At 46.5% G+C, this 21,861-nt stretch overlaps 2 protein-coding genes and 1 non-coding gene across 4 annotated transcripts in view; 2 read left to right on the top strand and 1 right to left on the bottom strand.

Annotated features, from left to right (window-relative positions):
- The window catches only part of LRSAM1 (leucine rich repeat and sterile alpha motif containing 1), an 18,348-nt gene extending 3,371 nt beyond the window's left edge, over positions 1 to 14,977 (bottom strand). The window contains exons 1-20 of one of the 2 annotated variants that reach the window (XM_015828029.1): positions 14,906 to 14,977; positions 14,331 to 14,387; positions 13,919 to 13,963; positions 12,852 to 12,929; positions 12,507 to 12,575; positions 12,235 to 12,319; positions 11,265 to 11,386; positions 10,679 to 10,769; positions 10,423 to 10,553; positions 9,500 to 9,529; positions 8,898 to 9,020; positions 8,292 to 8,431; positions 7,493 to 7,537; positions 6,970 to 7,040; positions 6,250 to 6,349; positions 5,544 to 5,631; positions 3,603 to 3,677; positions 2,350 to 2,376; positions 848 to 997; positions 105 to 203 (exon numbers count right to left, since the gene is read on the bottom strand). In XM_015828029.1, the coding sequence (XP_015683515.1) occupies positions 105 to 203; positions 848 to 997; positions 2,350 to 2,376; positions 3,603 to 3,677; positions 5,544 to 5,631; positions 6,250 to 6,349; positions 6,970 to 7,040; positions 7,493 to 7,537; positions 8,292 to 8,431; positions 8,898 to 9,020; positions 9,500 to 9,529; positions 10,423 to 10,553; positions 10,679 to 10,769; positions 11,265 to 11,386; positions 12,235 to 12,319; positions 12,507 to 12,575; positions 12,852 to 12,929; positions 13,919 to 13,963; positions 14,331 to 14,387; positions 14,906 to 14,977 (1,698 nt within the window). The remainder of the gene's footprint in view (positions 1 to 104; positions 204 to 847; positions 998 to 2,349; positions 2,377 to 3,602; positions 3,678 to 5,543; positions 5,632 to 6,249; positions 6,350 to 6,969; positions 7,041 to 7,492; positions 7,538 to 8,291; positions 8,432 to 8,897; positions 9,021 to 9,499; positions 9,530 to 10,422; positions 10,554 to 10,678; positions 10,770 to 11,264; positions 11,387 to 12,234; positions 12,320 to 12,506; positions 12,576 to 12,851; positions 12,930 to 13,918; positions 13,964 to 14,330; positions 14,388 to 14,905) is intronic. The other variant, XM_015828030.1, reaches the window with a different exon arrangement.
- A 3,113-nt stretch (positions 14,978 to 18,090) lies between these two features.
- RPL12 (ribosomal protein L12) lies at positions 18,091 to 21,830 on the top strand. The gene is made up of 7 exons (XM_015828033.1): positions 18,091 to 18,238; positions 18,903 to 18,976; positions 19,489 to 19,587; positions 20,212 to 20,293; positions 20,617 to 20,703; positions 21,238 to 21,350; positions 21,628 to 21,830. The coding sequence occupies exons 1-7, from the start codon at positions 18,202 to 18,204 to the stop codon at positions 21,631 to 21,633; spliced, it is 498 nt and encodes a 165-aa protein (XP_015683519.1). The 5' UTR covers positions 18,091 to 18,201; the 3' UTR covers positions 21,634 to 21,830.
- On the top strand, positions 20,382 to 20,515 carry LOC114923513. Its single transcript, XR_003810653.1, has one exon. It is a non-coding gene; the product is annotated as a small nucleolar RNA SNORA65 (small nucleolar RNA).
- Positions 21,831 to 21,861: the final 31 nt, after the last annotated feature.

Raw genomic sequence — 21,861 nt, 5'->3', positions numbered from 1 at the left:
GAGAGAGAGAGAGAGAGAGAGAGAGAGAGAGAGAGAGAGAGAGAGAGAGAGAGAGAGAGAAAGAAAATAAATGAGATTTTCTCTGCCTGTTGGCCGCCAGTCACCTGCAACCGGAGAGAGAGGGGCTTCTGATTTAAGAGTCGTTGGTACTGGATCAGCCAGTAGTTCTCCTGCTTCGTCTCACTCTTGGCCTCCAATTCTTTCTGGGAAAAGGAGAGAGAAAGAAAGAACATTAAGAGCTGGTTGAGCCTTGGTTGACCTGCCTGAGAACCACGCAGGGGCAAACTGCTGGAGGCTATCCCACCAGGTCAAACGTGCCCTAAACCAGAGGTCCCCAACCTTTTGGCCACCAGGGACCAATTCCACGAGAGGTTTTTTCATGGACCGGAGAGTACGTGGTTTTGTGTGCTGCCTGCATCCCGCGGATGCGGCTTTGCTTGTTTGTGTGGACCGGTTGCTGGCACGCTGCAGACCGGTCCCGGTCCACGAACCGGGGGGTTGGGGACCCCTGCCCTAAACGAAGGCCAGTCTTTGGTTCATCCATCCTGGTAAGGTTGACCCCAAGCAGGTGAAGTTCTCCACAGATGCCCTCATTCTTGTTTATTGTAAAGCTACAACTACAGAGGGATATGTGTGTGTGTGTGTGTGTGAGGGCTCAGTGGTTAAAGACGCTGAGGTTGTCAGCTGCAAAACTGACCACCCAGGTTTGAGACCCAAGAGCCGCTCAACGGGGCGAGCCCCCGTCCCTTGCTCCAGCTCCTCGCAGTTGGAAAGCACGCAAGTGCGAGTAGATAAATAGGTACTGCAGGCAAGCTGCCCCCCCCCCCCCCCCCACCAGGCCCTTTACCAGAATGGCTTGCAGTTCCTCTTCTCGCTCTTTTTTCTCCTTCAGCAGCTGCTGCAGCAGATAACTCAAAGTGCGCCGTTGCTCTCCAATTGCTTCCTGCAACACAACATGGTTGTGGGTGTGTTTTAGAAGGAGACTGAACCTTCCTTCCTTCCTTCTTTCCCTGGCTGGAACACAGCCCCCCATCTTTTTTCTCCCCGATTTTTAAAACTTGGCACTTTCCGTTGGAAGTTAAAATTCGGCAAGGCTCAAAATGTTCCCTGCCCCCTGCTTATCAATTAGCCTGAGACTCCATCATCTAGCAGAGCCTTCTTGTGACTTTTCACACAACCCCTGTGGACCACAGCATGCCAGGACCACCCCCCGTCCTCAGCTGTCTCCCAGAGTTTGCCCAAATTCAGCCTCGCTGCCGAAATTCCAGCCAGCAGGGTACAGTAACATCAATAATAATAATAATAATAAATCTTTGAATCTTCATGGCGCTGATTTGTTAGCTTCTTAAAGGCTCCCTTCCTGTTTTGGTTTTAAAGAGAACGTTGTGCGATGCGTTCTATGTCCACGAGGACTAGAAACGAAGGATCCTTTTTTGTAAAACCCCCCCACAAAAGTTCTTTTCCAAAAGACATGCAACCTTGGTTTTAGCGCCCGTACGGGATTCATGCAGCTGGAGAGATGGAATGAGCCAGCTGGAATGGTGTCCTTTTGGTAAAAGGGGGTGGGTGGGATAAGCACACACTGAAGCAAAAATAGCCAGAAAGAAACCATAGGGGGGAAAATATGAAATGCTCAGCCAGCTTACGCAGGTGGTCCTTGACTTAACGACCGTCCCTTTAGTGACCATTCTAAATTACTGAAAAAAGTGACTGGTGACCATTTTCACACTCACGATGGCGGCAGCATCCCCCAGGGTTGTGTGTTCAAAATTCGGATGCTTGGCGATGGTTGCGACTTTCCGACGAGCCAAGTCAACCGGGAAGCCAGATTCGCTTAACAACCGAGCGACTTGCTTAACGATGAAAACGATCCACTTAACAACGGAGACCAGAGAGGTCGTCAACCGGGACAAAATTCCCCTTGCCTAGCAATCTGGGGCTCCGTTGCGGTTCGTGAGTCAAGGACGACCTCCATTCCCTTCCACCCACTTCCTGCTACCCACTAGTGTCACGATTCCCTCTTGTGATTTCTGACTTGACAGTCACAGCCCGGCTTCTTACAGGGTCCTCTTGCTCAACCCCTCCCACATCTCTAGGCCGACCGATCTCCAGAATCCTGGCAGCGTTTGCAGGAGGCTGTCGGGCAAAAGGTCCTCTGCCCCCTGACCCTTTTGACGTGACTCGGAAGGAGAGGTTCAACGATTTCGTCTCTAGTCCCTCCTCCTCCTTCTCCTCCTCCTCCTCCCTCGGTTCGTCCTCCCCCACGACCAGACTTTTCCCCTTCCCCACTGTATGGACGTCTCGGAGGCACAGGTCGACGACGGAGAAATTGAGGTTGACCCACTCAACGAGTAACTCTCTCTCTATTAACTTAATCTACGGAGAAGATGAAATAAGGGAAGTGGGTGGTTGTGTGTGTGTGTGTGTGTGTGTTTCCTAATCACACCGGCCTTTTTGGAGGGCGGCCGGGGGGGGGGGGGGAGAGGAACTCCACTTCCTTCAGCCAAACAGATTTGGGTAACTGCTCAGAGTTCCTGGCAAAACTGGACAGGGAATTCTCCTCCGAGAAGCTTCTTCAGCTCCGACTGGATGGTGGAGGAATGGAAGGATTTATACTCCTTGCAGACAGCTGGTCGTTTTGCCTTCTTTCAGAGAGTTGCTGAGGCCACCCGGAGGTTTATCTGTGTCCTCAGGGTCACCTGAGTGGTGCAAATGGGTGCCCCACCACCCAGTCAGAGCTGAAGAAGCTTCTTGGAGGAGAAGAAGCAAAAGGTCTTCAGAGAAAAACAAGGAAGTCTTGAGAAAGCAGCTTTGGGACAGCCCTGACCTGGAGGACTGGGCATCCCCACAGACACGTTCCTTCTTCGTATGTCACCCTAGACGTGAGGACAGCCAGGGAAGCACCCCGTACAACCCTGAAACATCTGGAATACTTTGTGGAGTCAAATGAATGGAAGCTACAAGCTCTGGATATCCAGCTTCTTTTTGGGAAGACGTGACGTTCAAAAGGGAGAGCTCTGAAGCTTCCGTGGCCTCTCTGGAAGGCTCAGGATGTGGTTTGGGATGAGCCAGAGCTTGTAGCGCCACAGCGAAGCCACCAGAGAACAGGAGAGTCCACCAATACCCTTGTCCACCACCTGTTAGGCCTGAGGAACCCACTAGACAAGGAGAAAAGGTGCAGTCAGGGGAACAAGGTGGGAGAAATTGCAAACTCTACCATCTATGGGCCTCTGGCAAACCGTTCCCTCCGGCAGTGATCCTGCGTTCATAAGCGGTGGGGGCGTCAATGTTGGTCAAAATGAGTCTCGGACAAGCAACAGAAACAAATGACGACAAACACATGGAAACAGAACCATGGAGATGAGGTTTTTATGGACCGTCGGAAGGGTGGGAGGAGCGCAGCAAAGCCGTCCCAGAGGGGAGGCATAGTAGATTGGCCCAGAAAAAACATGACTTGTCCCGGCTACCAAGTTCTCCTCTTCTGACCAGGATGGGTACCCAGGCCAGGTTTGAGAAAGACGTCTTCCAGTTCAGGAAGGGATGAGTGATGCGGCCTCCCCCCTCCCCTGCATCTCCTCCCAAGTCTTAACTTTGGCACTCACCTGGTTTCTGATCTGGCAGTGCATGACGTCTCGCTTCACCTGGAGGGCTTCGAAGGCTGCCTTCTGCATCTCGCTCTAAAAGGTGGAGACCCGAGTTCTTGTGAGGATCGGAAGCTGCCTTAAATTACCCGAGACCAACGGTCTGTCCATCTCTCTTCCCTCACTCCTAATTCTCTTTCTCCAACCATGAACTCAAAAACATTCCAGCAAGCTTTCCAGGATGGAAGCAAGCCAGGATGACCTACCCACTAAGCTACGAGGTCCTTCCTCCCTAGTGTGAAAATTCTGCATCATTAGACAAGTCTATTTAATCCAGGGCTGTATTTACACGGTGGTCGCAGCTCTCTAGAGTTCGCAGACAAGGGTGGGTCTTTTTTCACCTATGTTACCTGGCACCTTTTTTTTTTTACAGAAAAGTGAGACTGACTGAGTCTGGGATCTCTATTCCACCCACTTGCAAAATACACACTTGACTTTAAGCAATGGATGATCCTCGTCAACATTGCAGAGTCAGATATAGATCAAAACACTGATTTAGGTACTCTAAAGATTTCCGGAAGCCTGATGATTGATAGATAGATAGATAGATAGATAGATAGATAGATAGATAGATAGATAGATAGATAGATAGATAGATAGATAGATAGATGATAGATAGATAGATAGATAGATGGATGGATGGATGGATGGATGGACGGACGGACGGACGGACGGACAGACACAGACATAGATAGATAAATAGACACAGAGAGATAGAGATAGATAGACAGAGATAGATAGATAGATAGATGATATAGATAGATAGATAGATAGATAGATAGATAGATAGATAGATAGATAGATAGACAGACACAGATAGATAAATAGACACAGAGAGATAGAGATAGATAGATAGATAGATAGATAGATAGATAGATAGATGATAGATAGATAGATAGATAGATAGATAGATAGATAGATAGATAGATAGATAGATAGATAGATAGATAGATAGATAGATATAGATTTGGAAAAGCTACGTTTTTGTTACCAAATTTAAAGAATTGCAATTGCACAGATGAATAACGCAGGGTCCCACTATCAGAATATTCCCAAAGCAAAGATCTTTGCAGAAAGAACACAAGTGTGTGAAGTCCACCTGAATTCCCCAGAAAGGTCAGTTAATGTGACAACAGCCTCCAAAAGCCTGGAGTCTTGTTGTCAAACCACAAGAGCGGAACAACTGCTTTGTGGAAGGAGACCAAGGTCCAGGATCGAGTTTCCAAGAAAGGCCAAACCAGGTGGGAAGCCTTAAAACAAGGCACGGGGAGGCAAAAATGTGACCTTTTGCCCTCTTCGGCCAGAAATAAACTGGGGTTCTTTTTAGACTTTTTTAAAGAGACAAACAACAGGGCAAGGACCCCCATCTCTAGAGTTCGCCTTGTGAACCTGTGCAAAGACATTTGTTTCTAAGACATACAGATCCGTTTTTAAGTGGATCTAACAGAATCTCATCGGATTTCTCTCCATTTGAGGCTTGATTCAAAGCTATGTTTGTATGACAACACAACCTCAAGCCTAATTTGCTTAGTTCTGGCTTTAGCGATCCAAAGAAATTCCCGTTAAGATCACTTCAAGGGTGAAGGGAGCTTCTAAGCAATGGCTGGGAAAGCCTGAAGCCCGAAGAGCATCTAACGTTGGATGCTGGAGTCCACTGGAGGAATCTTCTAGCTTTCTAGACTTTGACTACAGGGCCTATTGTCTTTGTCCATTGGCTGTACTGATAGGAATTGTAGCCCAATGCATCTCAAGCACATCCATTGCCTGCCTCTTCATTGATCCAGAGAAATCAACGCTTGGTCAATGATTAAGGTGGCTTCCAAGATTGGTTCGTTCTCCTAGTCAAGGTTCTGCTTAATTCCTTCTACCATGAATGAATACCCTTCCACCCCCCCATAATACCTCCTGCAGGATCTGGCTGATGGCTTTGTTCTGATCCAGCTGCTGCCAAGCCAGGATCTGCTGGAACTTCTCATCCATCTTGGCAAGGCTGAAAGAGAAGAGTTCTTGGGGAAAGGGGCCCTGACTGCTTTGAGCCTCAAGTCGTAGGAGAACACAGCAAGTATGGTCTATGAACTTGGATTTATGGGTTAACATAGGCCAACACTACCAATTATGTCTCCTTCAAATTGTTTTAAGTATTTTGGATTTTTCAAAGAGGTCAGGTAGGCAGTGTTCTCTTCCTAGTCTGGCATCAGAACCTGATAAAGTTGGATTCTCCCACAAGGAGTAGGACCTATATTGCTCAGATGCTTCACCACAGGTGAAAGTAGACTTCTAGGAACAGCTTTCCTCTCTTTTTCTGGAGGTTCCCAACTCCTTCACCTAGCAGGTCCCACAAAGTTCTGGAGAACTTCCACAACGTTCTGGAGAACTTCCACAAAGGGAGAGATTTCCCTAGTCTTGTGACTGAGAATTAAATTAAAATCAGAGGGAATCAGGTTCAAATTGACGCTACGTAAGGTTGGACCCAGCGTTCCTCCTCTGCTAGCCTAACTTGCCACGTTCTTGCAGAGAGATGGGTGCCTACAGTTGTTTTCCCAGGCTCTTTACTGGGCTGGCACACCCATGAAAATAACATTCCCCCAATCCACGTCTTCTTCAGTACCTGGAACACGTCTGGTTGACCAGGTCCTGCCGGCGAGACTCATAGGCCCCCTGAAGAAGTCTGTTCTTGTAGGTCTCAGACAACATCTGCTTCATGGCCGCTGGGAGAGGGAAATTGGGGAAAAAAGAAGAGTTAATAGCCTTAACTTTAACCCTTAAACACAAGGCATAATTTCAGTTGCCAGGTAAGTATAATCCATGCCTGCAGTGCCACAAAAACTTTAAAAAAGAGTTATTTTAGTATGGTGGCTGTTTCTATTTATATTTGCTCTGGTTTTTCATGGTGGTGAGCCACAGAGAGGCGACACAGATTAAATCATGGAAAAAATGAATAAAAGAAAACAGATCACACATCTCCAGCAGGGATTCTCTGGCAAGGGCTGAGCTCCTCAACCCTCCAAGACGATGACACAGCAAGATGGAGATGACAGGGCAAGCATTTGAGCCCCATCAACGGCCACACAGGGGTACCTCCGCACTCATCGTTAATTGTTTCCGGGGAGGAGTGATGAGTACCAAAAACAATGAGAAGCAAATGAATTTTTCCCATAAGGAATAATGTAGTGAGTCACAAAGCAGCCGATAGCGACAAGTTCTAGCTTGTGCGTTGAGTACCAAACGAACGAGGAGTACCGAGGCAAAATGTTCACGTCAAAATGAGCCGAGTCCCAATTTCGATGACTCTCAAAGCCGTTGAGTACCAAGGTACCCCTGTACTTACCGGCTACTTCTTTCCTCCTCAGCTGTTCCGTTTCTTCCTGAGTGATGGCCATCAGCTGCTCCATCCGGATCCTAGGAGAGATGCAAGAGAAGTCAGAGGCCCTTCGGTTCCCCTCAACTTTTCTCAAGAGTTCCATCTCCACCATCTTTTTCCCTTCACCCCACTTGCGAGGTTCAAGCTGGGCTACACATTCTCAGGATGCCCAATTTTCAGATTTCCTTCCCCCCTCCCCTCTCCCACTGATGTTGGTGTCTCCTTGTCCCCGTGGAAAACTTTGGAGTATTTTTTTCTGGAGATGTTTGGGGTGAGCATTGGCCCACCAAAGGGTTGTAAGGTTTGCTGTTCAGTCACAAGAGTTTAGGAAAAGATTGTCTTGGTTGCTAGCTTGCGGGCCGAGTCACGTTTTATCCACCCCCAGTTTGCTTCATTTGGAACCAGCTATGATGGTTGGTGAATCAGGATTCCTGGTTTGGGAGCAATTGAGAAGGCAACGAACCGTGGCCAAGAAAAGCAGGAAACTCACCGGTCGTTCTCGAGGGATTTCAAGATCTCAGAACTTTGTTTCTGCCTAGAAAGATTTAATAAACAAAGAGTCACCATCCAGCCTTTATGCTGATCAGCTCTGCTAAGGACTACTAAGTCTGGATCTTGGATCTTCATTTAACAACCAATCAAAGTTACAACAGAACTGGAAAAAAAAACTTACAACCAGTCCTTGACCATTGCAGCATCCTGTGATCGATCCCTTGATCAAAATTTGGGCCTTTGGAACCGGCACGTATTTACGACCGGTGCAATGTCACGTGATCAACATTGATAAACCTTCTTAGCCGGCCTCCCACAAGCAAATCGATGGGTGAAGCTGGATTCGCTTCACGTCCACGCCACAAAGGTTGTAAAATTGGGTATGGCTCACTTAATGACAGCTTAGCAACAGAAGTTCCGGTCCCAATTGTAGTCGTAAATTGTTAAGTCGTAAGAGCCGTGGTGGCACAGTGGTTAGAATTGCGGTATTGCAGGCTGACTCTGCCCACTGCCAGCAGTTCAATCCTGATCAGCTCAAGATTGACTCAGCCTTCCATCCTTCCGAGGCCGGTAAAATGAGGACCCAGGTTGTTGAGGAGCGGTATGCTAACTCTATAAACCGCTTAGAGCGGGCTGCAAAGCACTACGAAGCGGTATATAAGTCTAAGTGTTGTTGCTGCTGCTGGTGAGTCGAGGACTACTTGAACCCACCCCTCCGATCTACAAAGGTGTAGAATTGATTCTATGGCTTCCAGACACCAACTGATTTCCCCTCTTCTGCTCAGCGGATCTCTTACCTTTGGTTATCTTCCAGCAGTTTCTGGATCCTGCTGGCCACCCCTTGCTCCATCTGCTTCAGCTGATCCAGCAGCTTCAAGCGCTCGGTCCCCAGGCGCTGCTGATGGCGGGTCAGGCCTTCCTCCAGTTTCATCTGCTCCTGAAATTTGAGAGGGAAAGCCATTCCCGATGCTGAAGCCACATGGCAAGGAAATTCAGATTCAGCCTGATTTGTGTCAAATCTAATGCCAGATCCCCTTCCAACAAGCCAAGTCAAAGGGGAAGCAGATTCCTTTAGCATCTATATTACTAACTTACCAGCAGAGTGATTCACTTAAAACAAATCTGGCAAGAAAAGTCGTAGAATGGGGCAAAACTCACTTAACCGCTGTCTTACTTAGCAACGGAAAGGTTGGCTCAACTGTTAGTTGAGGACTAGCTGCAAATTGCTGTCTTCTCTCCTCTGTGAATTATTTCTGCCTGGAATTCCTCCCGTTCCTGCCCCACTTCCTCACAATCAAGTCTACAGCGGTACGTCCTCAATTCAACTGCTAGGCTTCAACGATCTGGCGTGAAGGTATCTGTGGTAGGAATGGGGAAAAACTGGAGGTGCAGATGCCCTATACCTCTTTCATGCTTTGGAGAAATTCTCCTTTCTGGACGTGACTTTGATGCATCAAGTGGACTTGTTCTCTCTGCTCCAGATCCAGCCAACGCTCAAATTCCAGCTTCTCCTGCATCTTCTGCTCCTATCAGGTGAACAGAGACCTCTGCCGATTTATAACCCTGATCTCGCCGTATTCAGCTCAGGGCCTCTCTCTCTCTCTCAAACACAGTTGGAAGAGAAGATAGTCTGTGCCTGTCCTTTGACCCACAGGGCCTTTTGAACCAGGAAGTGATCCTAAGCAAAATATCTGATTTTCTACAGTGGTTATTTTTTAATCCAGGGGTCCCCAACCCCTGGTCTGTAGACCAGTACTGGGCTGTGGCATACCAGCAACCGGTCCGCACAAACAAGCAAAGCCCCATCTGTGGGATGCAGGCAGCACACAAAACCACGCACTCTCCAGTCTGTGGAAAAACCTCTCTCCACGTTTCGGTCCCTGGTGCCCAAAAGGTTGGGGACCTCTGATTTAATCCTTATGTCACCTCCCATCAGCAGATGAATGGAACAGGTTGGCCAATCCCACAACGAGGAGTAGGGAGGGAGACCTCACGGGCGTCTTACCTTTCGCTTCTCATAGTCTAGAAACTTGTTCTGCAATGAAAGTAAACGGAGAAGTAAGCAAGACTGATTTTAACCAGCAGCTGAACGCAAACATGGTGTGGTTTTGTTTTTCTTCAGAAGACTTGGGAAGTCCTGGCTATTCATCTCCGCCTTTAGCCTTTGATTGTAATTTCTTTGATTGTTGTGAGTCACCAAAAGTCATCGGGAGACTAGCGGTGTGCAAGTTTCATACATAACAATTTTGCAATTGACTATCGGCATTGACAAACGTCCTATTAGTCAATTGCCAGAGGCAGCTTGGCTTGGAACAGCTTACATCCTGGGACGATCCCTTTAATGCCATCAGACAACAACATCTGCCTATCCCAGATCCTTGGGAAGGAGTCAGCAGGTAGACAAAAATGCCAAACCCAGTCTAAACATCTGGCTGACTGTGCAACAAACCGTAATAACAACAACACTGGACACTGTGGCATTGACAAAAAAATAAAAATCCCCATTGGTTCATTGCAAAAGGCAGCTTGACTTGAAACAGCTTACATCCGGCCGTCAGTCCTTGAACACCATCAAAGAACAACATCTGCCTATCCCAGGTTCTTGGGAAGGTGGACAATAGGTGGACAAAAAGGCCAAATCCAGTCTAAACATCTGGCTGACTGTGCAAATAACCACAATGACTTTATTGCTTCCGCCCGCTGTTCTCGTGGGAACAGAATTCAGAGAAAACCGGTCGCTTTCCTTTGTGTCTCTGTCTAGCAACTGTTTTTTGGGGTAGACTTCGCCAGAAAGTAGATGTTCTACACAAGCTCTACGGGGAAACGCCCTGGCTGGAGGCCAGTCCATAAAACTGGTTCCTGTGAGTTTAGGGAAAAAAATCTCCTAAAAAGGCATCCTTGTATATTTTGGGAAGAGTTAACACTCACTTGCCACTCGGCTTCATCTTCCATGTATTTGTCAGCTGTTCTCCGGACGCCATCCACTGATGTCTCCTCGCCTTCGCTTTCCAACACAGGGAGTAAATACTGAGAGGGAGGGTTGTATTTTGTGCCCAGTTCTGGAAGGAAACCCACACATCACAATGTCACATGGGTCTGTGCGATACAGGTAGCCCTCAACGTAGGCCAACAATTGAGCCCAAACTTTTCGTTGCTAAGCAACGAGAGTCTCCCTTTTGCTTACGGTCACAGAGGAACTGCTGGATGGCCTCGGTGCCAATGCTGCAGACCTCACCCGGTGGGTAAACCATTCCTGAAGCATCCAGGGACAGCGTCTGCCAGAGAGGAACACACACACACACACACACACACACACCGGAGCTGCCGTCAATCTGGATTAAGCCAGGACCCGAAATCTTGCTGATGTAACTTACAGGCGGTCCTTGATATATACGAGAACACAAGGCAGCCCCAAGTTTTATGTGGCTGAAACATCTGTTAAGTGAGTTTTGCCCCCATTTTACGACCATTCGTGCTATAGCTGTTAAGTTAGTAAGACAGTTGTTAAATGGATCTGTCTTCCTCACTGGCTTTGCTCGTAATAAGGTCACAAAAGGGGATCGCATGACCCCGGGACACTGCAACCGTCGTAAAGTCAGTTGCCAAGAGTCTGAATTTTGATCCTGTGACCACAGGGATGCTGTAACGGTTATTAAGTGTGAGAAACGGCCCTGGGTCCCTTTTTTCAGTGCCGTTGCGACTAAATGAACCGTTTGTAAGAACGACGGCCTAAGGGACAGGCCAACTTCGAGCCAAGCTTGTAACGCTACCTCCAAGGTTCGGATGTGAGCCAGTGTCTGCGGCAACTCCTGGACCGAATTTTCACTGATGTCCAATGTTCGCAGACTCCGCAGGCCCTCCAGGGTGGAGGGCAGTTGCTTGAGCTTGTTGCCTGCAAGGAAAAAACAGAAAGCAGAAAGTAAAAACATTTGGCAGGCATGGAGAATCTGTTCCAGTTTGACTCTTGAAACTTCAGACAGTTGTTAAGCTGCATTTTGATTTTATTTACTCATAATCAGCAGGGCTCTTAAGGCTTCTGATTACTTATGCACTCAAGACGCAGGGGTTTGGTTATACCAGGGGTCTTCAAACTGGCTAAGGAATTCTGGGAGTTGAAGTCCACAAGTCTTAAAAGTTGCCAAGTTTGAAGACCCCTGGTTTATACTATACCAAGCTGCCCTCTGGAGGCTTTCAGCTTTAGTTTTAGTTTAACTGTAGTTTGTACTGGTTGATCCCTAATGTGCACTTTGGACTTCCCCATGGCTAATGGAAACGGTCACCAAATGTACAGCTTTGAAATTATCTTATTCTTTTATCAGCTGTAGCACAGAGGATCAACTGTGACTGGATCTGGCTTCAAGCAACGAGCAAAAATCAAAACAAGAATCCTGTGACCGACCCAGATTGGATCCTGCGACGTTATCCTGGGACGTGTACGTTTGCCTTCATTTGGGAAACAAAAATCAATTTTGGAACTCTTTCTTAGGCCTCCAAAGCAAAATTTATTCCTGCTAGGCTAAATTATGGTGGAAGCCCAGTGATTATATCCCTTGGATGCAAAACTCAAGGTGGCCACGTCTTCTTCTAACATTTTTAAACTGGAAAAAATGAACCATTATCAGCAAACTTTCAATTGAATCCACTGTTTCTTGCATCTTTTTCTCCCCCCCAAAAAAGTGTAAGTTAAAAACCAGAACGGTTGTTCTTTCCAGATACACGCGGACAAATGTTTTGCCATACCTTTCAAATTCAGCGTCTGAAGCTGAACAAGGTCCCCAATCGAGTCCGGAAGAGCTTTTAAAACGTTCTTTTCTACATTCAAAACCTACGAAGAACAGAAACGGCGTCAAGGGACAACATGCCCGTCTTAAAGCTGCCGAGTCAACCCCGAGCGATCTATAAATCTCAGTCCGTGACTTTGTGCCAGTGTGGAATCACCTCGAAAGGGATAGAAAGGGCCACATTGGTTCCTGAAAGTGCCAAAAGTTCCCGAGCATCCGCAACTTCTTTACCTGGAGAGAAATCAACTGGCCGATATCGGCAGGAAGGGAGGTCAGCTGGTTATCATGGAGATCTAAAACCTGGAACAGGAGATAAAAAGAAATCCATAACAATCCACTCTCTCTCAAGAGGTTGTTCCAATAATCTTCTGGCCAGCCTCCACGGTGAACCACCAAGGGTGATGGGATTGTCATCCAGAAACTGGGAATGCAAGAATACCACCGCAGCTTCGGACTGCCCCCCCCTGAAAAGTGGTTAAAATACAGGCAGTTCTAAACTATGTTTAACGGCTTGTTCTTTCGATTCTGGATCTTTACAAGCTTCCACAATAGTTGATGAAAAGGACTGCGAATCACCTTTATTGTTACAAGGTTAGAGAGGCTGCAGGATTTGGGGACGAGGGACATCAAAAAATTGGTGTGAGCGATCAGCACCTGAAAGAAAAACACCGTAGAAGGTATTACAACAGGACAATGATATTATGATTTGGATCACACACTGGATTAAACCATCATATTGGGCTAGAGGATTGAATGCATCCTCCTGACCCCTGTAAAGTTTGTTTTAGGAGTTTAGGAAGCATATGAAGCTAATTATTGTGGTTTATACATGACAAAATATGGCTTAAGAAGAATCAAGGCTAGCTCAGAGTCACATAAACACACAATGGAAGGTAGACCAGGGCAAGAATTCAGTGGCATATTGGTCACTGCAAGCCTAAATCTGGCATGTCTAAATGTGCATCAAACTCCTTCAATTTCAAAAAGAGACTGGGCAGGCATTTGTCCGAAATGGTATAGGATCTCCTGCTCGAGCAGGGGGTTGGACTAGATGACCTCCAAGTTCCCTTCCATCTCTATTATTATATATTCTATGTTCTAAATTATCTTCATGTCAATTAGGAAGGAGCTTGTCTGTTTTCTCCAATTACTTTTTTTTTAAAGCTTGCGTTTAAGCCCCTCTTATCTTTGGGCAGCTCTTCCTTTTGTTCTTCAAGGGGGTCCCCGATGCCCTCTACATGCGCCCCGATTAAGAAACCATTTCTGCCCATAAAGTATTATTTAGGTGCTTCCCCTGGAAACTGAGTTAGATTATGGTCTGCGCTGTTTGCTGACCTGGAAATGAGAGACCAGTTAAACTGGGTTATCTGAAAGTACAAATGGAAGAATTTAATAGAAGAGTTTGAGATACGCAGTATATCTGATCAAAGAGAAGTCTGAATCTAAATGCAAGCAACAGGCGGGGTGGATGAAATATTGAACAAAGCCGATTTCTCGCCATTTTGAGAATTTGAGGAACTCCTTTCTGGCCCTGGAGAGAATTTTCTAGAAGCGTTTTAATGAAATTCAAGGTATTTGGTGAAATTCCTCATAGTAACTCTGAAGTGTCCTTTTTCAAAATGGAAACGGCGCTTCTTTCTTACCTTCTTCTGCAATACTTTGCAGGTCGAAAAGGCACCGTAGGGAAGCTAAAAAGAAAAAAAAAAGATAACTCGACGTACGCCCACAACGGAGCCCAACATTTCTGTCGCTAAGCGACACAGTTCTTAAGTGAATTTTGCCCCGTTTTACGACCTTATGACTGCAACCGCCATAAGTACGAGTCAGTTGCCAAGCGTCTGAATTTCGATCACGTGACCCTGGGGAGGCTGCAACGGTCTTAAGGGTGAAGAACAGTCGCAAGTCCCTTTTTTCACAGCCGTTGTAACTTCCAACGGTTACTAAGCGAACTGTTGTAAGTTGAGGACTACCTGTATGACTACAAAGTTCCCATCCTAACAGTTGCCATCGTTTGGGCGACTAACCCACCAGGAACTAGAAATGGAGAAAACCTACCTCAGAAAGTTCACACCTGGAGATGTCAAGAATATCATCTGCTCCCGCTTCCTTTGCCTGTTGAAAATAATAGGTAGATTATTGGCGGCAAAAATCAAGGGGGGGGGAATCATTTCAGTTGACCTCAAATTAGTGTTTCGTTCAGCTTCTACCGTTACGGTAAAAGCCAGCTAGAAAAAAGGTGGAACTGAACAATATGGTGAATTTCCCAAGTGTGAAGAACTGAACGTGTTCTACGGTAGTTTCCTTGGGATCTTCTAGTAAACAAACCCTACTTAGTTAGCAGGTCCTCGGGGTCTTTGAAGTCACGGCCTATTAACTTCTACATAGCCATGACGGGAGATGAAGAAGTCACAAGGTTGGGGAGATGTTGTAACTTAAGAGAGCAGTGGTCAACTGTGGTTGCCAAGAGCTTTATCCCACCTCAGAGGAGCAGGACGAGAGAAGACTTCTTCTACTGTGGTCCCTCAGGAAGCTTCTGAGAAACACCTTCTACCCACCTTACAACCCAAGCAGTTTTCTGATAGAGTGGTGGGGCCAGCTATTTAGGACTTGGTTGTCTTCTCATGACTTACGAGACACATTTGATATTCTAGGCGTTTCCGGGCTTCGTTGCTCGCCTTCCTTTTCCGAAAGAAGAGCGGCATCTTGACTCCTGTCTCCATTTATCCCAGTTCAGCAGGATGGCAATCGGAATCTGAGTAGCAGGAAGATCAAGAATCCATCCCAGGTAAAGTCATCGGCAGCCTAGCCTGCCCGGCAGGTTCTGCCTACCCCACCCTCGGATATGAACATTATCTTAACAACCTATCATCTTGACAACCTATCTTTGACACCCACTGTCTTTGATTGCAGTTGCTGTTAGGCACAAATCCCCATCAGCCCCAGCCTCCAAGCACAATGATCAGGGAAGGTGAGGTGTAGGACAAAACCTCTGGAAGGTAAGCGGAGGCGAAGACTGGCTGATTGCCAACGGAAATGAAGATGAGTCATTAAGATAGGGATGTCCTCTTGAAAATGCCAAGTAGGAGTTCTCTCGTCGGAGCCCTGATGAGGTTACTCAGCTGGGTAATGGAATGTTTTCAAGAAAACCAGAATGGACCCAGAGTCCTTCTCCTCTTCCTCTTCCTCCTCCCCTCCCCTCTAGCACTGATGATGCTACTCAGTTGGGTAATGAAATGTCTGTAAGAAAACCACCAAGGATCCCGCCATCCTCCTCCTTCATTTACGAAGCTTCACTCCCTTCTAGGTAGCACTGATGATACTACCTAGTTGGGTCATAAAACATGTGCAAGAAAACCAAGCTTGGAGACCACCAAGGACCCCACCATTCTCTCATTAAATTATCCTCCTGCTTAAGACCTTCTTCGTACCATTAGTAGCACATGTCAACATTTAGAGGACAGCCATGGTTCATCAACAAAGTAATATAAGTGGCCAGGCCCAATCCAGGAAAAAATAAATAAAAAATCCTTAAGCGTCCTCATTGGGTAGTTATTAACCCCTAAAGTGCAATTAGGGACAGATCGTCACAGAGAAGATCTATTTATGAGATGGCTAAGAGACAGTAGTGAGTTTATGGCACATAATCAATCTTTTTTTGCCTCAAGTCATCATGATCTGGCTTTAAGTCAGATCCTTTCCCCCCGCATTGTTTAATCTCTATTGCGTTCCCAGTGAACAGACTGGGCTTCACGCTGTGCATTTTGACAGCCAGAAAAATCAAAGGAGGCAGTTTACGTGGAATGATTACTGTAAAAAACTGCCTTAAGGCACAAAACCATATCCTCTTTGTAAACTTCCTTCATTCTGAGTATTGTTAGAGATGTCTCAATCTCACAACATATACAATGGAGGAAGTCCACATTTGTTAAAGACTACAACACCCGAGGATGTATTTTTTTTTATTTTTATTTTTTGGAGAGGGAGGAGAATTTCCTGGCTCCCTCACATACAATATCCTCCAGAGAAAAACAGCCCGAAAACTTTGCCCTTGCAAACAGATTTATTTGCGGGATTTTAATTTAAGATGGGATGGAGAATAACCACAAAGCCCATTATTGTCAGACCTGTGAAAATTAATAGCTTCCTTCAAGAATATATCCCCAATTCGGTATCTTCCTTTGCATTATTGTTACTATACAAATAAAATTGCTGGACAAAATATGTATACGCGTTTAATAAAAAGCTACAGCTTCCGAAGAGATTAATAGCCAATTTGAAATGGCCAATTATTTTCATATATCAATGTTAACAGCGTTGTTTCTGGTTTGTATTGATAAATTTTAAAAATAATAAAATAAAGAGGCAAAACTTCCCAACTATTGGATTTTTTGAAAGGGAAGGTAATTCCATTTGACATTCAGATGGTTTTCTCTCTTCAGAGTGGATAGGGGGGAAAAAACAAAAGACGCTTTTTTCATATAGGTGTTTTTGGTGAATCTGAAATCCTTCAGTGTTCAAGGGAAGTTATTTTGGGGAAATAAAATTATCTTCCTTTCACACAGTATAAAGTGCAGGATTGTGGCAACACACAAACCAATATTTGAACAGCTTGCAAACAGATCTCTAAAAGGGTGACCGAATCGGTCACGTGTTACATAGAAGTAACAAATAACTGTGGCATTAAGGGAGACACGCAAACACTATAATCAATTAGAGCAATGACATTGGCTGGACCTTGGCAATTAAAGATCTGTCTGGCATTTGTAAACAAGCTTCTGCCTTTAATAAGATGATTTATACCGCTGAGAAATTACTGGAAATTGGGCAGCACAGATTTTTTTTTTACAAAAAAAAAACATATTATTATTAGTTGGAAAAGGCACTCGTGGAAGAAATCCCAATTTTTTTTCTATCATAAATTAATGTGGCTCTCTTCCTGCCATGCCAGGCATAACCAACAGCATTTCCTTTCATTTTATTTTATTTCCAGCCACTCAGCTCATTCTGATGAGAATTTAGGCAGCTTCTCTGACAAAGAGACCCACGTTTTCTCCCACCTACCCCCCCCCCTAAATTAAATTGCAGCCCTTCTTACCTGCCAGGAGGTCCCATGGCATCCGGCTGGATGTATTTCCAAGGAAACGCCTTGCAAACAAGTCACTCTCAGAGCAGGGATGCAGGCAGACACTCAACAGGTGAAGCTGTCATGCCAGCAGGAGGAGGCAGGGGTCGGGGCAGAAAGGAGGGCCCGGGTTTTTTTTTAATCAGAAGCCAAAGCAACTGGACTGATTGTGGCAAGAGGGAGAAATAAAACCTCAACGGCTAAAATAATAATATAAAAATGCAGGAACTGCAAGACCAGCTGGCTTAGCCCCGCCCAGAGGAGGGGGCACGGCTGAGGAGCGGCCACGCCCCCTTCCTTGACTCCACGCCCAGGGCTGGAGAGCAACGGAGGAGCCAAGCCCCGCCCACTCGCCGATATTGTCCCTCCCCGCGCCCCGTACTAACCGCCTCCGCTCACCTTCCCCCCCCACCGCCCACTTCGTTTTTCTTTCCCCCGCTCCCTCCGTGCCGGTTGTCCCGGCAAGCCGCCGCCGCGGCCTCGCCCCCGGCTCCACACCCTCCGTGCCCGCGAGCAAAATGGGCGCTTCAAATGGTTTCGCTTCCTCCCCCGGCGGCGGTGCCCTTAGCAGCCATGGCGGCGAAAAGCCGCAAGTCTCGCGAGAATGGGGGGGTTGGTGGACGTCGCGTTGCAAAGAGGCGTGGTCGAGGCGGCCGTTGGCGCGATCTCGCGAGATCTTGGCAGCTATATGCCGCGGCATCGCGTTTCCGAGGCCTTTCGAGTTTTCGACGCGGGTCCGGGTTCTTGTTTTGTGAATCCGCCGCCATCTGACTCGGACGTCGGCCGGACGTGACTGTAGCCATCATGCCGCCCAAGTTCGACCCCAACGAGATCAAAGTCGGTGGGTATGGAGCCCGGCTGGCTCTTCTCTTTAGGCGGCATTTAGCATTAATCCGGCTGAATGGTTCTCTCCTGTTAGAGCGTTCTGCAGGACCAGCACGTGTGAACGCTTCTTGGCGTGTCTACCTTGTGTTTCTGGTTTTTTTTTTCCTTGATTTTGATCCCTGTTGTCTTGTTCCCTTTCCTATTGAAGCCAATTTCCCTCCCTTAATCAGGGGGTTAGTTCATCATTTCATCCACTTTTCAGACGATTGAAGATGAAATAATAACGAAATGAGAGGGGCGCTATATAAATTTAATCAAAGGGATTACGGGATCGCAAAAAGGGGGTTTTAATAAGATAATTAATTCTGCCATACAAGAGACTGGACAGCCATTTGTCTGAAAATGGTATAGGGTTTCCTGCCTGAGCAGGGGGTTGGACTAGATGACCTCCAGGGTCCCTTCCGACGTTTATGATTATTATTTATTCACCCGTTTTTCTAGCTTTGCACAAACCTCGGTCTGGGTTGCCATTTGTGTTTCCCTCTGAATTGCAAAATAATTAAATTGATCACGTGTGAAGGCAGCGTGGAGATCTCCATGCAGCTGCTAGGAAGCGTTTAGGATTAATTTTTATTAAATCATTTATTATATTGTGTTTATTTTTTTTCCTTTTCTGGCAGTGTTCCTGAGATGCACCGGAGGTGAAGTCGGGGCCACTTCTGCCCTGGCTCCCAAAATCGGACCTTTGGGTTTGGTATGTCTTTTTTACGTTTTCCGAATCAGAGTGTTGTTTTTGTTTGTCTCTGGGAATTTAATTTGAGTAGAGAATCTCTTTTTGGCCCACCTTAATCTCTTCTAAAGCAAGCAAAAAGTGGCCTGTTTTGCCTCCATTTGGAAGACTTAGCCTAAAAGGCTTGTGAATTATGTGTGAGTTGTTGAGAAACTGCTTCAGACAATCAGTTTTCCACGCCTATGGTGGGTGAATTTATTCCCTCCCCCCCAAATAGTGGGTTGGAAGATTTATAAGCAGTGTGATTCTTAAGTCCACAAAATGGTCTCCCTTCTAATGGTGTTAACCATTAGAATCACGTCATCTGGGCTAATATTTGGCATTGATTGACTTGCAGAGAATTTAAATGACTGGACAGTTACCAGTTGTTTAGTCAAACACTGTCCTATTTCAGGGCCAATACCGAAACAAAATGTTGGCGTAGATCAGCTAATTGTTAAAAACTATACTTAAAAATTCTGCTTCTGACTTTCCAGTCTCCAAAGAAGGTGGGAGATGACATTGCCAAGGCCACCGGCGACTGGAAGGGTCTGAGGATCACCGTGAAGCTGACCATTCAGAACAGGCAAGCACAGGTACACACAACGCCACAAGGGATGGCTCCCTGGTCAACGTGCCAAGACTGGCCGAGCTGTAATCCCGGCAGGGTTGACTCAGCCTTTCATCCTTCCGAGGTCGATAAAATGAGTACCACTCAAGTTTATTTGGGTGGGAGGTCTCCAAGACTGGACCTTGACTGTAATCCAAGCCCTTTGGGAATCCTGGACCCTGATGGATTAATAACGTGGTCCTGATGATCAGTAGGGTGTGAAAGTTGGGCTGCATTTTGTAGCTTGGGAATAGCATCGGGTGGCTTGCATTTCGGACCCGTGTTTTCAAAACCCTGCTTCTTGTTACAGCATCCTTGTGTAAAGGCCTGCCATCTTAACTTGTCGCCTTGTAAATGGTTCAGGCATTGCACAAGTATGGTGCCAGCTCGCAGGCTCCACACACAAATGTCAAATGGGGCTCGTGCACATTTTGTTTAAATATAGTTTGTTGAGTAAATCACACTGGGTTTGAGTTCAGCCAACACCAGATTGCACTGTGGTTCAGTTAAAGGCACCAAGACATAGATTATTGTTGAAGCTATAATGAGCTGGATTGGATTGCTTAGAGCAGAAAAGCAGATCTGATTTGGCTGTTTGCACCCTGTATAGATTGAGGTGGTCCCATCAGCCTCTGCCCTGATTATCAAAGCTCTGAAGGAGCCGCCTCGTGATCGCAAGAAGCAGAAGAACAGTGAGTGTCTGCTTGCTTTTATTTATTTAAGGGGTGAGGATGAAACTGGCCTTGAACCCCACAGCACTGATGTCTTTTGCACCAGCCACCCGCCACTGTGCCTGCCTGCTTTCAGCCGTGGCTTGCGCGTTCCAGTGGTGAGCTGAGAGGAAACCCCCTTTCAAGGAAACAGAGCTATTATTCTCCCCGTGGGTAGCTCTGTGCCGAAGACTGGGAACAGAAGTAGGACAAGCATGCATAGTTTTCTAATAGATGTGATCTGCTCTCTTTGCAAAAAAAAACCCCAACTGGGCTCCTATTTTGTTCTTTTTGTCTCCTAACAGTTAAACACAGTGGCAGTGTCAGCTTCGATGAGATCGTCAACATTGCCCGGCAGATGAGACATCGGTCCTTGGCCCGGGAGCTCTCAGGTAAGATGGGACCGCTTCTTAAAAATCAGGGGTCTTCAAACTTGGCCCTTGTATGACTTGTGGGCTTCAACGTGTGCCTGGCTGGGGAATTCTGGGAGTTGAAGTCCACAAGTCATACAAGGGCCAGGTTTAAAGGCCCCTGTCTTAAATGAATCTGAAGCTGACAATTATTAGAAGTATGGCTGGTTCGATTGTGAGCTAGATTTGGCCTTTCCTCTGAAGTTTGCGCCTTGTATTCAAACGCACCTGGTTATTGGGGTGGCTTGGAACAAGTACAGCCCTCAGAGGAGAAGCAGTTGATTTCCAAACAAGGTGTAATAAACCGTTGATGGATGATTGGGAGAGCACCTTGTGTGTTAAGAAAACACAAGGAATTAACAAATTCACCTCCTGATCAGGGAAGGGGGGGACTCTTTATGCAGTTAGGCCTACTGTGCCTTTTGAACGTCTGGCCTTTTGGGATAGGGAAGTAAGTTTGCATGCTGTGGCAGGTGGACACCGATGTGAATTCAGACATCCATGGCCCTTTTGCAGGCACTATTAAGGAGATCCTGGGAACTGCTCAGTCGGTTGGCTGCAGTATTGATGGGAGACACCCTCACGATATTATTGACGACATCAATAGCGGGGCAGTTGAATGCCCAGCGGTGAGTATTTTGCCTTCCCAAAAGTCAATTGATTGGAAGCAAATTTAAGCTGCAGCCTTTGGGGGCTGTGGTTAACGTGCTGGCCTAGAAACCAGGAGACAGTAGGTTCTAATCTCACCTTAGCCACGGAAGCTGGCTGGGTGAATTTGGGCAAATCACCAGGAGGCATTGAGTTCTAGTCCTGCCTTAGGCACAAAAGCCAGTTAGATGATGGGCCAGTCGCTCAATAATAAACTGAATCGGCCTTTTATTTTATTTTTTTTCCTTCTCCCAACAGAACTAGGTCTGCCACCTGAACAGACTGCCTGCAACTTGGTTTTTCTATCCTTCTGTAAAAAAAAATGTAGTTTGTTTGGCTGCTGCCATGAAAGATGGGATCTTCATCACCTCTCTAACTTGGACTCTTTTAAGGTGTGATTCCCTTAGGGTGCTGAAAGAGTTGTTGTACGCTTTTCAAAAAATAAAAAGTGCACCAGGTTAACTCCAGTTCTTTCTCGACTATATTTTTAAG

The sequence above is a fragment of the Protobothrops mucrosquamatus genome, unplaced genomic scaffold (genome assembly GCF_001527695.2).
Source record: "Protobothrops mucrosquamatus isolate PMUCROS unplaced genomic scaffold, P.Mucros_1.0 scaffold4166, whole genome shotgun sequence".
NCBI lineage: Eukaryota > Metazoa > Chordata > Lepidosauria > Squamata > Viperidae > Protobothrops > Protobothrops mucrosquamatus.
The sequence above is the reverse complement of the archived record's forward strand: the minus strand, read 5'-3'. Positions and strand labels throughout refer to the sequence as shown.

Coding starts and splice junctions, on each gene's coding strand:
- RPL12 (XM_015828033.1), top strand. CDS start 18,202: ATGCCGCCCAAGTTCGACCCCAACGAGATCAAAGTCG. Junction 19,588..20,211: donor TTCAGAACAGGCAAGCACAG/GTACACACAACG, acceptor CACCCTGTATAG/ATTGAGGTGGTCCCATCAGC. Junction 20,704..21,237: donor CTTGGCCCGGGAGCTCTCAG/GTAAGATGGGAC, acceptor GCCCTTTTGCAG/GCACTATTAAGGAGATCCTG.